Raw genomic sequence first — 15081 nt, forward strand, 5'->3', positions numbered from 1 at the left:
GTTTTCAAACAATCTAGAAGTCATCGTAGTGAGATAAGATTTAATCAGGACAAGGGAGCCGAGAAAGCCAAGTGTTCTTGCCAAAAGGTAAGTCCTTATAAAAGCTTTTAGCCCGAATTTATTTGTATATCGTCCAACCTTACAACACTTCAAATCTAAGAGACCCTCGCGAATTTCGTGACTCCAAGGTTACGTGATTAGACACCTACATAACCTTGATTAGACATTAAAATCATTAGCCATCATCGTAGACAAGGAATCAATATAACATTTTAAAAACAGCTAAATAACGGCACTGACAGAAAAAGGAATCGGGGTAACTTTTAGGACACGGCATATCATGGTGCGGTAAGTTAACATTGACACAACGGAAGTATAAGAGCGATCTTCGTGGGTGTTTTCTTTGGGCTCTTTCAAGCGGAAATTTGTCGGCAACCCATGATTGTTGCAACTCTAGACGAATGTATTTAAAAAATGTTTTTTCAGAATTAATTTATCTCGGCAGTGTAAGAAGATGCAATTTTATACTAATTTATTATAATTAGGTCTCTTCATCTGAAAGTACAATTTTTTAAGGCGATGCGGCCTGGCCATGTGGAACGGACGTGTCTTGTTATTCAGACGCCTGAGTTCCGGCTTCACTCACTTCATACCTCACGCTGATTTATCTTTCAACACTTCAGTCTGCGAAGTGATTATTCGAACAGTCTTTTTTTCAGTTTCCTTTTTGAAATAAAATTACTTTTGTATTACCTCCACACATGATAGAGGCAGGCGAATACGCAACAGAGTTATGTAGACTTTACCTCTAAGCCATGTAGTTAGATAATTGCTGTTAAAATAAATCTATTTCTTTTTTACACAGGACATTTTGGACCGCAAAAATGAGCCATTTACCGACATGCATATTAGCTGTCACGGTGGTCCTTTTAATGGGTAGGCTTTTTTAGTTTTTTTAATTTTTTTTACATTAAATCTTCAGTTTTCATGTGCCGTGTTTATCAAAGATTTTCATTAAATAAATACAGCAAAAATTTCAACCTGACCGTTTGTTTTTGTTATTTTTATGATCGTTCCTTGACAGGAGTGGATTTTATAAACGGTATGTATAATCAGAACCTCTTTTTAAATTGCAAATTCCTTTGGAGAAAATATGAAATTTGTTGGTCGCAGAAGAAGCGCAAAGCCTTTTAGAACATGGTTAAAAAATTTGTGTTTTTACAAATCTGGCTCCTTTGAATATTTGCTAGCTTGTTTGTTTGTTTGTTTCGGTATATTTTATGCTGGTCGAAGTTACTTGCTAAAATTTTTAGGTTTAAGTAAAACCTTGGTACATGCAGTTTTGAGATTGAATTTTGAAGACTCTTACAAAAGACAGTGATGGAACAGATCAGGTCGGCAATAATTCGCTTTTAAGTTATTGAGGTGAATGTATAAACGGCAAATATGTTATTATAACGTATTAGCTGATAAGGTCAGATAGATATGGTCATTGGATGAGATGTTTTATCTTTCTCTCATGCTAAAGTGAATTCACTTTATTTACACGTTAACTATCTTAGGAGTACGACCAGATTTTTAACATTTTTTCTGCTCTTTTACCTCAACATTTAGGGCAATATTCTGCAGTCAGTAAGTAAACCAAGACATTGTGATATTCAGAACATGTAGAATGTGGTATAGGTTACAAACAGAACTTAATCATCCTTGCAGAAAAAAAACTAGTAACTTCTCTGCGGTTATTTTCATAACTAACATATACGACGTTTAATCGAAAATTAATCGATCACGAAAACAGAAATCGATAAATTATCTTTTTTCGATGCAGTGGTTAGTTAAGCAAACTTCACTTGTTTTTAATGATCAAGTTCGAGTTTTGAATTTTTCTTTGGTTAAATAATTAAGGGTGCTTCAGGACCACTTAGTTTATTTCAAAATTAAAATTCTTTGATGGGCCGATACACTGACACTCTCTCGCTAGTTAGCTTGAATAAGTACTTCATATTCCAAATTGTTTCTAAGAGTCGAGGTCCGTTTTTTCAACAAAAGAGGGTATTATCATGAATAAGTGTAACACTATAGCTTCATGTTTATAACTCTAGATCTACGTGTATGTAACTCAAAATAGAGTCGTGATCCACGTCGTGCACTACAATTAGCGTGACATTTTTGCGACGTTTAACAAAAATTGAATCGTTTTTTTCTTCTATCTAATTTCAGCCATCCCAGGTCATAAAATCAAAATAGTAGGTTGTTATGTAGAGAACCCAGCCAAAAGGAATATCCCTGTTACACTGTTCAGTGACTCAAGTGCAAATTCAAAAACAAAGATTGATTACAAGAATTTCAAGGCGTACATTCTTAAAGCTATTCAGAGATGTGCAGCAGCGGCTAAACTAAAGAAATACGGATTTTTCGCTATGAACAACGTAGGTAAGTATAAGAAGTTACTTTTCCAATATGGTATGATCATTAATTGACTCAGTGTGATCAGATCACTGTAAATCACTTCGGCGGATCTGTACCATACCGGTCCTCAATAGTCTGTTATTACCTTCTACACTGAATGTGTTGACTTAGTAACCATGGCCACGACTCTACATTATAGATGATTAATTTTAAAGAAGGTGATTGCAGGTTGCTAACATGACATATACGTATCATCATAAGTGTACAGAATGAAAACAGCTAATGAAGTAGATGAATAAATAATTAGACGAATAAGGTTAAGAGGGATATTTGCTGTAATGCAACGAGAAAAGCAAAAATCACTGATTTTAATAAATGTTGATCTATTCATTAATTTACTCTCACTTTTCTTTCCCATTGCTCTTTTGCAGGAGATTGTGTTTCCGGCAAAGTCTCCGCCACTTATGCCAGGAGCGGGTCTTCAGCGAATTGCAAAAATGCAGCGGGCGCAAAGTGCAACAACAAGGAAGACTGTGTGGGTGGTGATACTAAGGCTAATTATGTTTACAAGGTGGAAAGTAAGTTTGCAAGAAATTATAGCTCTAGGTATTTCTATTTACCTTCTCTTTTAATTTTGTTCGGTCGATGGGCTTCTTAAGTTGAATCTTGTTCATCTATAGGGCCAAGTGTAATAGTTAGGGATAAAAGAAATGCAATGGCCAATTATAATCACGATTAAAAAAAAAGCATCTTGAAGATAGTGGGATGGATAAGTTAAGGAACATTTAACTAAAGTCCAGTATGCTTTGGTTTATATGGCAATAGATGCGTATGACGCTAGAATTAGTGTAATGTATGAGCATAGAATGAATTAATTCAACATACCAAAATGTAACCAAATGAAGCCATAATCAGTATTCAAACTTACTTTCAGTGCTCCCAACCACGCCGACTACAAAACCGACAACAAAGAAGACGACGAAAGCAGGAACAGGTGCAACTGCACAACCTAAGGCTGGATCCGCCGCCCAACTAAGCGCTTTGATTTGTAAGTAGAATCAAGGTCTTGAGGCGAAGCATTTGATTAGATCATGGGGAATATCAGGTGCCACTGAGATCCTCAATAGTCCCTCATTCTACTGCTCCCCTCGATCACGCGAACCTTTTTTCCTTCAACTGCATTCCTCAATTTTCAGTATTGTTAATTTAGCTAGCTAGAGCTATGGACTGTAAGAGAAATATATGGAATTCAAATGGAGATAATGTAAAAGTTATTACAGACGATATGTATGACGTTACCTTCTCAATGTTCAGGTCAGAATTACGTGGTTGCCATCAAAGCTTCTGCTGCAGGTAGCCCAAGCAAACCAGCTATCCCCACCCCCTCTAAGAAACCCACTGTGGCGGGAAAATCTACAGGTCCAACGGTGGCAACACCTACTACATCTGCAAAGGCATCAGGTCAATCAGCCATTGAGGCCAAAGTAAGTACTTAAAATTAATTATGTTTAGACATCGGCAAAGAAGGGTTAATCGACTTAAAAATCGCGAGATTATAGCAAACTTACCGATGCTGATTGAACGAACGCGGTTTCGGAACATTTTTGGCGTGGATTTAAAGAGCTGAATAATAATATTTTGAAACCCATTTTTGCAGGGACGAAATTTAAACAGAGCTTACATGGACAAAACTTAGAAAAAATAGTTTTTTCAGGAAAGAACAGAGTGAAAACGCCGAAGATGAGAGTGCTGGAATAGTTATCAAGGAACGAAACAAGAATCGTTACTGACATGGGACGAAAATTACATACCACGTTGAAATTTAAACATAGGTGATTGGCATAACTCTACTCGCCGTATTTCTCTTTTCAGGTAAAAAACCTTTACCGTGGATATACTTGCCTCGTTTGCTTAAGGACGCTAAATACAAGGTATTCCAGCCTTACTTGATACATACAAGTCAATGAAAACTACGTTTTCCTGAAGGTTTTTGTTCTTTATATTAATCTTTTTCTTTGTATTCACAACCAATTGTCACACTAGTTTTGTTCGTTCACTTTTCAGTTCATCAACAGTGTATCTTATGCTGCAATTCAGTTGCCAAGGACAACATTTGCAGAAACTTGTGGCAGGAATTGGTGCCAGTAACATCGTCAAAGCAGGTTAGAGTAAAATTTTACTACAATAACATTGAATCATTTGAATGTTCTTTTTCGAATACAAATAACCTACTATTTTTGTTCAACTATTTGTTTGTCAGAATGCTACCCACCGCCCTGCACCACAGCAATGTCCCCTTGCCCTCTTCCCTGTGGAATGAACTCATGCCCCATGTCACCAGCCTCATCGTATCCATCAATTTGTCCAGCGACTTTACCAGCACCTGCTCCACTTCCAGCACCCCCACTAGCCCCTCCACAGTGCCCGGCACCTTGCCCGACAAGGTGCGCTCCAGCATGCAATTCCCTCTGCTGCCGGTCCATGGTTCGACAAAAAAGCATAACAGGAGAAGCTGCCAAGAAATCGTCGACGAAGGAAGCTGACGATTTTGATGACGAAGATGACGACGCAGAGGACGATGAACAAGATGAAGATGATGATGTCGAAGAAAACGATGACTCTGACATTGATGAGACTAACTAAGACATGATCCATTTCTTAAATGCTGCGTTCTATTGTTTTATATCATTATTGATAATACAACTATCCTCGTGCAGATACGCAATGAAGGATTTATGTGTCTTTAAGAACCGTGGAGTAAATTCCTTGAAAGAACGAAATGAAATCAAAGTAACTAAAGAAAAGTGCCCTCCAGCTAAGGAATGGAGGTTTATTTGTAAAGATTGGAAGAGACGTCTTATCCCATTCTGAAAATCTGATTTATTTCCCAATGCTCTTATTTTGAATGCCAGGCGTCAAATCACCTTCAATACCAGCTTAAAGTTAAGTGTAACTATAAACTAACCTTTCTTGAATAATACGATGCATCGAGTTATCTAGTTGGTATGTCTAGGGATATTGATTCAAAAGGCGGTGTTTTCCAAATCACAAGGAGATAATGAATAAATAAGTGTAAGATATTAACTAACTTTGATGGAAATTAGGTATAGGGAAGGAAAGATAACATTTTAATAAATTTTCTTGCAAAAGAATATGTTGCTGTTTTTAAATTCTTCAGAGAAAAAAATAAGAGGCAATGTTGTTTCTTATTTATGATTGCTTGAAAGCAAACACTTGCATTGAAATCGTACTCGAAATGCCGATTATATTATCTTCCATATTCGTGGCATCTTCCAAAACACATGTAACAACTTGTGCCATGCGGCAGAACATATATTTATCGTCCACGATACCAAAACGCCCCAGAGAGTAACAAGAGTACCTCAATAACCAATTGAAAAAGAGTAAATAGCCTTTCGTCGGAAAAATGGCGTCGGCTCCAAGTTCCTCTGGGACTAAAACTATCAGAGCGACCTGTGATAACCTTAATTTCAAATACTTCGATAGAATTGCTCTTTCCTTGGTTTATGTTCACTGAAAAGATAAAGTGTATATTTCCATTAGGACGTGAGCCGGATGTGATGCACCAAATTGAGGTGAGATATGTGGGACGAATTTGCGCAATCGTTTCAATATTGTGCGAAACTCCAAAGAGTACTCAATCTCCACAGTAGCGGCTCAAAGCAAGAATTATGAGCTTGTTTGTGAACAAATTAATTCGCCGATCCATGCACAGATGTGGAGGTGATCGAACTGTCGGGTGACTCGTAAATGACGTTGCAAATAGATGCGATTTTTTTAAGTAGCGCGCAGGTCGCTTAGGCCTCGCATGCATACATCAATTGAGCAAGAATTTATATGTCATAACGGACAGATTCAAATAAAAATTTTTTCTACAGTGTGTGCAATTCTTAAATACGCACGCACATCAAAACCACGACTCTTTATGAGCATTCAATGCTGTTGTGGAAGATGCCCATATGAAGGCGGCACTGTGCCTTTCTTCTTTCGCTATGTAATTGCACAACCATCCTGATTGGTGGGCGGCCCCGCAACTACTTCATGCTCATCTATATCACATGGCCCGTATGGCATGCATGTTCACGAAATTATCAATCATAGTATTACTATTCATGGAACAGAACCTGAGGTTATCTATCAGTCGTTATCAAACCAAATAAAAGCTAGTGGGCAGAATTATTTCTTGCATGCGTTTTTACTTAAAAAAATGATTATACCCAACACGCCGAATCGCGCCTAATCGATAATTGAGACTACAACAGAATAGTATATGCAAGAATGTCAATACTAATCGATAAAATCAGTCATAGACGAGTTCATACAACTTCTAATACAAGAAATTAAGGAAAATTGGATCTCAATGCAAGGGCCCAGGTAAAATATATACTTTTGACCAGAATTCCGAATCGCTTTTTTTCGTGCAATTTGGAACAGCAAACATTGATTCCCTCCAGAAATCATCTTATCACCTGTTACAGTCTGAAACTGCTTAATTCTAGAATCATTCTATCGTGCGTACCCAATCAGGAAATATACATTTTTTCCTTAAATCGACAAATTGAAACACAAAATTTCAGTAATTACAGCTTTATAAAATTACCCGAAAGAAGTGCTTCTTCAGGTGAAGGTATTAAGTGTCTTGTAATAGCGCGTAGTTTGAAATGTTTGACTTCGTTATAATCTGCCTTTAGTTGAAAGGTCTGTCAGGTCTTTTTTTCGTTTTTCGTTTGTTTGTTCTTACCTGACTCACAGCCTCACTTTGCAGTTTAAAAGCATACTTAGTAATTAATTACCACTAAGGCCCATTAATTGCCTCGTTATTGTTCTTTCCGTTCTTTATTATCTTAAAAAAGGCATTTCCTGATTTGTTTCGATGAGGCATTAAGAAAAAGCGGTCTAAAATTGGTTACTAGTAATTTTTAAAAGTTGCGTCTTAAGATTCGATCTGGGCAAACGTTTTACAGATACTAGTTTATCATAAGCGAAATGATTATCTTGAAAACTGGCTGCTTCGGTGCAATGAGAAATCTGATGCATTAAATCCACAAGAACTTTGGAAAATTTCAGCTATGACGGTAACTTCTATAAGACCTGTCACTACCTGACTCGTTAAAAGCAATCTTTCGATTAACACGACGTTTATTTGAGCACTAACAGCTACAAATATTAGATCAGGTATTCCTACAACTTCTCTCAATGTTGATATCTCAAGTATCTTCACCGTGGAAAATTATCAAATGTCGATGTAATTCCAATTTCTCACCTCATGGCATGGTTGCCACCAGGCTTCAAGTTTTCATGTGTTCTGTGCATGTCTCAGCGATACTTTGACACTGAAAAATATCTGCTCATTTTTAATATTTTCAGGGGAAAATCAAATGAATGAACGAGGCGCAGAGAAAAATTATAGCGCTGAAAAATTATAAATACTTTTAAGAAGAGAGGCTCTTAGTTCTTGTAGAATACATTACGGCATGTGCAATACCTGTTTTTTCGTAATCAGTATCGTCAATGTTTTTCTGAAATTGTTAATGACCAAGACTCCTATGCAATGTTACTCATTCAGAAATTGAACGTTATCGAAATCATGAAAATCATTTCAACTTATGGAAATCTAAGAAGCAACGTGGACGGCATCCCCATTTGTGAAGTAATTTCTTGTACTTAACACCTGGTACCCTCAAAGTGATGTCAAAGATCACATTTTGCAAAGACCATAACACGTTGGATGAAAAAGGAAAAGTTAATTTCGTTTAGCCTGAACGGGGAAAAGGGCGAGAGGACACATTTATCATGGTAAGTACATACGTGATAAGTAATTCAAAAAGAAAAATATCACTGTTTTATAGCCTGATATCTCTTATTGCTATACTTTATATCGAGATATTTGGCCTTTTTAATCCTTTTTAGAATGGTTGACACAACTAAAACTTGAACGCTAATCTCTTATTCGTAAGACGAACTCGATGAAGAGTAAAGCAAGTAATCTGTAAATACTTATTTTTAATCGAAAGTGTCCCTAAGATTCAAGATTAATTCCTGACAATTTTCTCCATTGCATAAATTCATACCCGCTTCTTTTATGTCAGTAATGGAATTTGTGAATTCGTTCTTCTGTAAATTTTCTTAAACCCCTTTGCTTAAGATCAGCCATCCAGTTGATGGTATCAACTGCTAATGATAACTGGAGAGGGCAAGTATTAGTTGTTAAAACTACTCCGCCCACCTCTAGTTTCGCTAATTTGACTGAAGAGGGCAATGTGACTATGTCAGGTCAGATCTGACAATCATTATGGAAGCCCTCTTGGATCCTCTTTTCATAGCTGTCTTCTTAGTTAGATAAATATTTAATTTCTTCGTTCATTCCTTGAGTCGTTCAGATGATTTAGAAAATTGACGAATTGATCATTATTGCTTACATCAATAACGTAAGTGACAATGTTTTAGGAAAGAAACAATAAAGAGCAGTTGGGATATTCATGAATATTTATTTATATATATAAACTTCATCTTCTCTTGACTCCAATATTCGTAAGACATATCCGTCAAATAAGTGTTCGCCATAAGTCATTTGCGTTTCTCTTAAAAATTTGTTTGCATATTTTTCTCTCCAAGACTATTCCAGGATTAAACCTCTATATCTGCTTCATCTGGATAGTTGTATTGATACACAAACAAGTGTCTGCAGGTAAGTATGTCTAACGATCTGCGTTCAGATATCGCAGTTATATTCCATTAAATCATTTGAACTGAATAATACGTCCTCCAATATTATAAGCATCTTTCCTAGGAGGAAAAGGATAGAAAGAGCGAGCACGATTATTTGATCGCGATTGTTTAAACTTGCAACACCTGCAGGAGAAGTTTGGAGAAGTTTTTAATCTCAAATTTTTATTAGACGAGAGGAGGATTGAAAACATTCCTAACATAACTGTGAGACCTGTAAGCGTTTCCCCGTGACCTGTTCAAGTTGTATCATAATTTTGCTACTAGCAATTATTGAATATTTCAGTTAATTCCGGGCTAATGAGCCACTCTTCATTCCAGTTTTCCATTTTGGGTCGTTGAGAAAGGCAAATTTTAAAAATAATGGCAATTCAGCTCTGTATTAAAGAGAAAAACCATTTTAAACGAAAAGCATGAGCAGGTAAGGCCGGTCTGCGCATCATTTAGGTCATTGCATTTCCATCAATGGACCAAACTAGAGTATTCAACCAGAGTTTACCGAGTATAAGTGGTTAATATTTTATTATTATAAAAATAAAATGTTTTTATTAGTAATAGGAAAGAAATCTTACTAGTTCGGAAACTGACGTAATAAACGACAAAGATTAGTTTACACACGCTCCAGGATTTGTTACGTCACCCCAACCTCTTCAGAACATTAGATCGAACATTGTACGTTCTAACTCAATGCACAACTATAAGTTAGACTATGAAGTGCCGTTAATTGCATCTTTTTCAGGCATTTAACTATATCTTTCAGTGGACTGTCAGGAAGAATTTGAACGACTTGGGTGCCACGGTGCTTTCTTAGGGGCCTTGCGCCTCATACCGGAGGTTTTGTTCAACGACTCCAACTTGCAAAGCATAGATGAGTTAGTTTGCAAATGTGCAGAACAAACAAGGTTTAAGGGATATCGCGTTTTTGCGGTCCAAAAAGGAGGTGAATCAGAAATGATAATTGATTAATAAATAAGTGTGACTCCACTAAAACCCAAATTTTCATTCATTTGTTTCTCCACTTTTTCATTACCGTCTATTTTGTTTTTTCCATGTTGTCGTTTTGTTGTTCTTGCTTTTTCGTTTGCCTGACCTTTTTTTTTTCTGTTCTATTCCTTGTTTCTTCGTATGTTAGACTTCAGTCATACAAGCTAAGATCCTGCTGTGAAAATAAGGCTGTAAGGAACCTCCCACCCCCTCTTACCTCCTCAGGTTTTCCTTTCTATGAATTGGCATCAAAACTAGGTTATGCATTTCAAATACGCTTCTCTTGTGCCGTGATGTCACCTGACGATCTTTGGTGAACTTCTTCAAAACCCTAGGATACTGCTGGTCAGGGAAAGAAGCTGAAACCTCATTTCCTCTGGCTGGACAAGCATTCGATTGCAAAACCTTTGATTCTAAATCATGTGGCAAAGATGACAAATATTGCGTCGGAGAAGAAAAATCAGTCTTCGTTTATAGATTACTGGGTAAGAAAAAGCGCTTTTACCTGTAAGTAGTTACCTTTCAACGAATGCAGGACATTTTTTTTTGCGTGTATTTTATAACAAAAAAAATAAGGTTTGAAAACTTTAAAACTAATTTTTTATCTATGTCCTTTGCAGATAATCAAAACCATACTCTCACTCCACCGAAACGTATGTATTGTAGGAGGTATTCACCAGTGTTAAGGGACCAAATCTTATTTATCGCCTAGAGGGAGGGGAGGATGGGGGATTTGGAGGATTTTGAGGGGATTAAGGTACTTTGCAAATGTCAGTCGTGACAGGGCAATGGGATTTTCAGAAAAAGCAATCTAACGTGTTACTTACAGTTAGTTTTCAACGTAGTTTTAAGGGATACATATCATTAATTGCCGGGTCAATTTACAACACCAACCTGTCATTCCAAGGCCCGAGTAAAATTGAAAGAAGACTACTTGTAAAAGTCAATACCATATGAGCTTGAATAGCATACTATGTTAACGAGCCACACTCAACCAGTTTGCTTTGCGTGCCCTTGTCATTGTTATTATCCGGGAACTCAATACTTTTTCTGACAAACCCACGAAACGGCAATTATTACCACAATGGTAGGAGCTTTTGCTTTTTTGATAATAAGGGTATTATCGCTCAGTGCAAAACTAACCTGCTACTTTGGAAGAGGTATATTTACAAAGTTTTATGTCTGTGGAAGAGAAGAATTTGTATGACAAAACAGCACATTGCATCATGATACAATTACTATTCACGGCTGAAATATCAGACGCAGGAATTTTATTCTTGAACATAAAAAAAGTGTGAAAGCGAGAGGTTTAAGAGGGAATCCATCCTTGATGCCTTACAAAGAGACGGACACCTTTGATTACTTTAATTTTTATTCATATCATTCACCAGGCACAAAGAAAAGATTCGTAAAAGGAGAAGCGCTATGCCTCCAATAAACAAGTTGATCACCCTCCACGTTTAACAAAAACAGTGTTTCAAAATACACTTAAAGAATAGAGGATACCAATATAAGATTGGGTAAATTGTATCTCTGAAGTTGATTTCACTTAAAGAAAAAGGTCACTCATGAACTTGCATGGGATCAGGCTTGCGATCGATTGTAGACGTTTCTCCATCTGACTGTCACCCAAGTGCAGAGAGGAGCTTTCTTTTTTACTTTCCTTCGAAATACTGTGTAGCAGGGCATCTGCGAACTCTATGCTCGTTTTCTTGTCAAATCCTAAAGCTGTCTCGCGCTCATTTCATGCTTTTCAAAATTGACCTTGTAAGCCATATGCTATAGCGGCTTTCCATTTCTGCAGGACGAACTCCTGATGGCTTCATTATCTAGAACACGGAATAAACCAAAAAAAAACATAGCAAATAGACGATAGACACGGAAAGAAATTACCCCGCAATGCATTCTAGCTGAGCGTTGCTCTTTCATCAGTATTTGCAAAATTATCAAGCGTTTTTAATGATAAGGCCAAAAAAAGTATTGGCATGTTGGAACATAAAGTGGGAAAAGTCATGAAAGAAACTGCTTTTTCGAAAAAAAAAACGTGACTCAATTGGTGACCACTTTAGCAATATAATTATATTAACCGCTTGTGATTAAATTCACAGCTTCATGTCCATCGCCGAAATCGGAGCATCACTACGATTTGGAATGTAAGTAAGATAAAACTGCTTATCGCATTTTTTCAAAAGTATTCGTCAGTCAGTTTAATAGGAAAGGTCTAATGCTGAGGCCATACGATAAAATATTGGCAAAACCAGTTTTCTTTGGGCTGTTTTTAAAGCGTATTCTCGTGTGGAATGCTTGCCTTGCCAATTTCCTTTCCAAACCGAGGAAAAAAGTAACTTTCAAGCGACAACATAAAGCGTGCATCAAATTCTCTTGGGGAATCTTATTGTCGTCTTAGAAGGTGAGTTTTACTTCATGTTGTGCATCATATTTGCAGGCAAGGTGTATAACTTAACAGTACTGATGACGAACACTTCCTTTGATGATTTCTTATGGTTTGCACATTCGCCCCAATTCATTGAGCTTAGAAGAGAGTTTGAACTTGGAGTAAGTATAAAGCTGATTCTGCCAGTTTTAAAAACCTTTGTTTGTTATCAGCTTTTGTAAACAGAAAGAAAACTCGAACAGGACCCTCCGCAACATACCATCCGAAGTTAAAAAAGAATGTGTTACAACGCAACTCAATTTAGGAGTGAAACTGAAATCGTTTCAAATTGCTAATGTCTATGCGTCTAAAGGAATAGCACAATATCAACAAAACAAATTTACCTATGTTCTTTCAATATCGCCATTTTTTCTTTTGATTGAAGCTTGCAATTTTAATTTCGGCCGAAATAACACTTTGGTTATAAAACTCGTTGTGCAAATACGCATCATAAAAATAGAAAGCTAACTTTACTACTGATACGAAACCCACTGGTGAAACGAATCATAAAATTTTACGCCCTGATCATCGCGACCAACAAAAGGGATCTTAAAACTTTATTACATGTAGACTTAATAGTTAGCACGCTGCTAGACTTTTCTGTATCGATAAGTACGGGTGGGCGTCCAACCCGGGTCATTTTCCTGTGATCTTTGGCAAGACTCCACCCTTTCGATGCCTAACACTAACCAAGGGTAAAAACGAGTATCAGTAGGAAAGCTCTACGAATATCTGGGGCTTTTATCTTTATCGTTGGACTGGCAGGCATTCTGAGTCAGAGGTGTAGCTACACCCATGTTCGCTTCATGCTATTGTAGCTCGAATAACCCCTGGGAAAACGACCAATCAGGCTGGTGAGACCAAGCCAGTATGCCACACTTTTTAAGTATGACGCTGCGAAAGGTAATGTCGAAGACCAGGAGCCTTTTAAGGTTTCTAAAATAATAAGTATTCAAAATATAAACTAATTCTCTAAAAATTACATTTCCAATGCAGGTTTTGCAAGCGTACGATGGATATGATCCTTTTCTCGGCGTTACGACTTTGAGATTCAGGTAGCTCACTCATAGTAAATAGAGAAGAGGCCAGGATCATTGAGAGAGAGAAAAAATTCGATGGATCAAATTCTAAAAACTTGAGATGTTTAAAAACACACGACTTGACGATGCAAAAATTCCATCACTATTAACAAAATATGTTTCAGTTTAAATCAGTTCATATGCTAATATTGTTTTGAGATTAAGGTGTTACTTTTTTATCTTTAAACAGCGAAGCTCCGGGAGACAGCAACATTGTGGTGCACTTTGCTATCGAGTTTAAAGACAAGGGAGTCCACCTTCATAACTTAACTGCGGCATTAGCATGTCAAACTTTGGGCAAGCACACTTTTCTCCCATCATTGGGTCAAGTTGGTGAGTTTGCAGAGCAAGAATGTTCTGGGTGACTTGTAATTTGTTTGAACAAACCTTTTTCATAGTTCCAGAAAGTTATAAGCCTCTATTCTGAAGTCATCTTTCCAAGTATTCTTACAGCAGGAGGTTTCTGATGCTAAGATCAGACCGTATTAAACTCGTCCACGCTTCCCAGCCCTTTATCCCCAGAAATTATTTTAATATTCTCCCTGATATTTTCTTCACACTCCCATGGTACTGAAAAGAAGATTATTTGTAAAGCTTATTAAGTTAGCGATCATTTCCTTTATCTCATGATCTGGACGTTAAGGGGTGACACTGCAAAGAAAAATCATATACTTGTAGCCCCCTGAGTTTAAAGTGTTTATTCATTTCCTTTTTAAAATAGTAATTAATTGAACAGTTGTGGTAAAATCCATTTCAAATTTATCAAATACACTTATCGCTATCTTGGTTGTTTGTTAGCATGTTACAAGGCACCTCCCCCTCCAGTCTGCCCACTTCCATGTTTCTCTGCCTGTGCTCCACACTGTTACTCCAGCTGCTGCCAGCAGTACCACCCTTACTACTATGCTCCAACGCCGTCTCCTCCACATGATATTAATCCAGCTCCATGCCCAGAAGGCTGCCCCATTACATGTGCACCTTTCGGATGCACTACTCACTGCTGCAGCAATGGTCATAGTCTGCCGCATTATGTTTACGGGAAGCGTTACGAAGCTCCAAAGCCAGAGAAGCAATCGAAAATTGGCCACATCTTCCGTAAACATCATGGGAAGAATTAAAAGAAAAAAATCAGGAGCAAAAAGAATCAAAGAAACAAATTCCAGCGAGAAGAATTTTTGATTTTTTCCTGATTTCATATCATGTAAGGTCTACCAGGCAAGAACTACATTTCCCGAACTTGGGTTCAGATATTCATCTGAAGCGTCAAAGTTATTCCTATCAGGCCTGAAGCCATTGATTCTAATCATTATGTGATAATAAATAGCCAAATTTTGCCTGTCTTATCGAATGCAAAAATGTAAAAAAAATTTTGACAATTCCGAGATTCCGATTTACATTATATGGAAATTAAGTCAATGATGGCTATCT

At 37.1% G+C, this 15081-nt stretch overlaps 1 protein-coding gene across 2 annotated transcripts; it reads left to right on the forward strand.

The window, feature by feature from the left end:
• Window positions 1-44: 44 nt before the first annotated feature.
• Window positions 45-5528, forward strand: LOC131789992 (formin-binding protein 4-like). 2 transcript variants are annotated; one of them, XM_059107171.2, is made up of 11 exons: window positions 45-87; window positions 866-936; window positions 1085-1102; window positions 1615-1632; window positions 2221-2433; window positions 2841-2987; window positions 3344-3457; window positions 3724-3893; window positions 4282-4340; window positions 4474-4571; window positions 4670-5528. In XM_059107171.2, the coding sequence occupies exons 2-11, from the start codon at window positions 885-887 to the stop codon at window positions 5050-5052; spliced, it is 1272 nt and encodes a 423-aa protein (XP_058963154.2). In that variant the 5' UTR covers window positions 45-87; window positions 866-884; the 3' UTR covers window positions 5053-5528. The 2 variants fall into 2 exon arrangements, with proteins under 2 accessions (XP_058963154.2, XP_058963153.2); XM_059107170.2 differs by lacking the exon at window positions 45-87 and adding an exon at window positions 341-348.
• Window positions 5529-15081: the final 9553 nt, after the last annotated feature.

Source organism: Pocillopora verrucosa, chromosome 1 (assembly GCF_036669915.1).
Source record: "Pocillopora verrucosa isolate sample1 chromosome 1, ASM3666991v2, whole genome shotgun sequence".
NCBI classification, from domain to species: Eukaryota; Metazoa; Cnidaria; class Anthozoa; order Scleractinia; family Pocilloporidae; genus Pocillopora; species Pocillopora verrucosa.

Bases quoted from the DNA above. Each gene is read 5' to 3' on its own strand.
- LOC131789992 (XM_059107170.2), top strand. The intron at 2,434-2,840 runs GTAAGTATAAGA...GCTCTTTTGCAG, and splicing joins TTTCGCTATGAACAACGTAG to GAGATTGTGTTTCCGGCAAA. The intron at 4,341-4,473 runs GTATTCCAGCCT...TTCACTTTTCAG, and splicing joins TTAAGGACGCTAAATACAAG to TTCATCAACAGTGTATCTTA.